Source organism: Myotis davidii, unplaced genomic scaffold (assembly GCF_000327345.1).
Source record: "Myotis davidii unplaced genomic scaffold, ASM32734v1 scaffold150, whole genome shotgun sequence".
Lineage (NCBI taxonomy): Eukaryota > Metazoa > Chordata > Mammalia > Chiroptera > Vespertilionidae > Myotis > Myotis davidii.
In genome coordinates, this window is record NW_006283437.1 from 2,714,145 (window position 1) to 2,716,377 (window position 2,233).

The 2,233-nt window shown below is 48.1% G+C and overlaps 1 protein-coding gene across 1 annotated transcript in view; it reads right to left on the reverse strand.

Annotated features, from left to right (window-relative positions):
- VWA3A (von Willebrand factor A domain containing 3A) overlaps positions 1-2,233 on the reverse strand; it is a gene marked incomplete at its 5' end in the record, with an annotated part of 37,027 nt that overhangs the window by 4,112 nt on the left and 30,682 nt on the right. Inside the window, one exon of the mRNA XM_015563922.1 lies at positions 141-268. Coding sequence (XP_015419408.1) covers positions 141-268 — 128 coding nt within the window. The remainder of the gene's footprint in view (positions 1-140; positions 269-2,233) is intronic.

Here is a 2,233-nt window from a genome sequence, read left to right on the forward strand (position 1 = left end):
TGGTTTTGTTTTTCAGAAAGTGTCTATAGCTCTTCCTCTCGTTTGTGAAAGGTAGCATGGTCAACTTCAATTTACCAAACATAGGGTGGTTAGAGTTGCTTTCAAAAAATATTTGGTGGAATCTCAGTACAAATGCCTACCCTGAATTCACTGCTGTAGAGATGCACTGCTATGCTCTTCTGGCACCAGAACCCAATCCCAGCTCCCAGGCCTCGGAGGAGCCTCCGCTGGAAGGAGACCCCCCGCAGATGGAACTGCAGATGAGGGCCTGAGCAGCAGACCGATGTCCTCAGTAAAGGGACCCGGACAGGGACGCGCCCCGGGTGCGCACCACGTAAGGCTGCAGTGACCTGCCTTAGCCCAGGGAGGACTGGCAGCCGGAGAGGCCGGGCCCAGACCCGCCCAGCGCCTTCCGAGGGAGCACGGCCCTGCTGGGCCGACCTCATCCCGCCCCCGCGGGAGGCACTGCTGGTACCTGTCCCTGGTTTCAGCCGCGGGTTGGTGGTATTCGTTATGGCAGCTCTAGCAAAGCGCCACCACAGGCCCTGCTCTGCGTCACCGGTGTCACAGGGGGTCCGCCCGAGACTGACCAGACGGGACCCCCTGTGTCAGGCCGGGTCAGTGCCGTCTGCCTGGGCCACCGAGCCTGGCCAAGGCCAAGGCTTGTCAAGCCTTAGCAACCTGGTTTTTAACGCGTGATGAGCTCTTATATATGCACCAATGTAACCAACACTCAGGTCAAGATATAGAACCTTCCAGCATACCAGAGGGCCCTGGGTGACCCAGGGTGCCTGCCCCTCACCCCACGTCCCAACAGCGCCACTATTCTGACTTCTGCCAGCAGTAGATTTGCCTGTACTTGACTTCATGTAAGTGGAATTCCACAGTGTGTTCCCTTTCAGGTTGTTTCCCCCCAATATCGTTCATAAGATTGATGTGTCTTGGCCCTGGCTGGGTGGCTCATCGTCCGGACACGCCAAGGCTGCAGGTCCGCTCCCCAGTCAGGGCACATACAAGAATCAACCAATGAGTGCATAAGTGGAACAACAAGCCCATGTTTCTCTCCCCCGCCCCCCACTCCACTTCCACTCAAATCAATTAAAAAGAAAAAGATGGATGCGTCTTGTTGACTGCAGCTGTCATTCATTGTTTTTCAATTGACAAGTAGGACAGCATTCCACTGTACAAATGTATCACATGGATGGACATTTACATTGTTTCCGATATATTTTTAAAAAATGTTTTGATTGATTTTAGAGTGGAAGGGAGAGAGAGATGGAAACATCAATGAGAGAGAGACATTGATCAGCTGCCTCCTCATGCCCCTGACCGGGGATCGAGCCTACAACCCGGGCATGTGCCCTGACCCGGAATTGAACTGGTGAACTCTTCATACATGGCTTGACACTCAACCACTAGGCCACACTGGCTGGGCTGTTTCCAATATTTGGCTTCTATAAATAAAGCTGCTATAAAACATTCTTGAATATGTCTTTTGTCAAACACATGCACTGATTTCTCTTGGAGTAGAATTGCTGGAGTTCATATATTTTTTACTTTAATAGGAATCACCACAGTTTTCCAAAGTGGTTAAACCACTTTACACCTCGCCGCCAGCTCGCATGAGCACAGATTGCCCTGTATCTTTTTTTTTTTAATATATTTTATTGATTTTTTTACAGAGAGGAAGGGAGAGAGATAGAGAGTTAGAAACATCGATGAGAGAGAAACATCGATCAGCTGCCTCCTGCACATCTCCTACTGGGGATGTGCCCGCAACCAACGTACATGCTCTTGACCGGAATCGAACCTGGGACCTTTCAGTCTGCAGGCCAACGCTCTATCCACTGAGCCAAACTGGTTTCGGCAATTTCCCTGTATCTTGATATTGTATTTTTATGCTCAGACATGGTGGGTGTGTAGTGGTGTCTCCTTGTGGTTTTAGTTTGCATTTCACTGGGTAAGGTTGTTGAGCACCTTTTCATATACCTATTGTCCATTTGTACCTGTTTGAGTCTTTTGTCCATTTAGAAAAATTGGGATGTTTATCTTTTTCTTATTGATTTGTAATTCTTCATATATTCTGAATGAATTTTTTAATAAAGTTTTATCTCACCAAAATTTTATGCACACACCCGTACCAATAATCACTTGAGTTTGAAATTAATTTTGATCTTATTAATTAAATAAAGGCAACTTTTTCTGACTTAGAAAATGACCCCCCCCCCCCCCA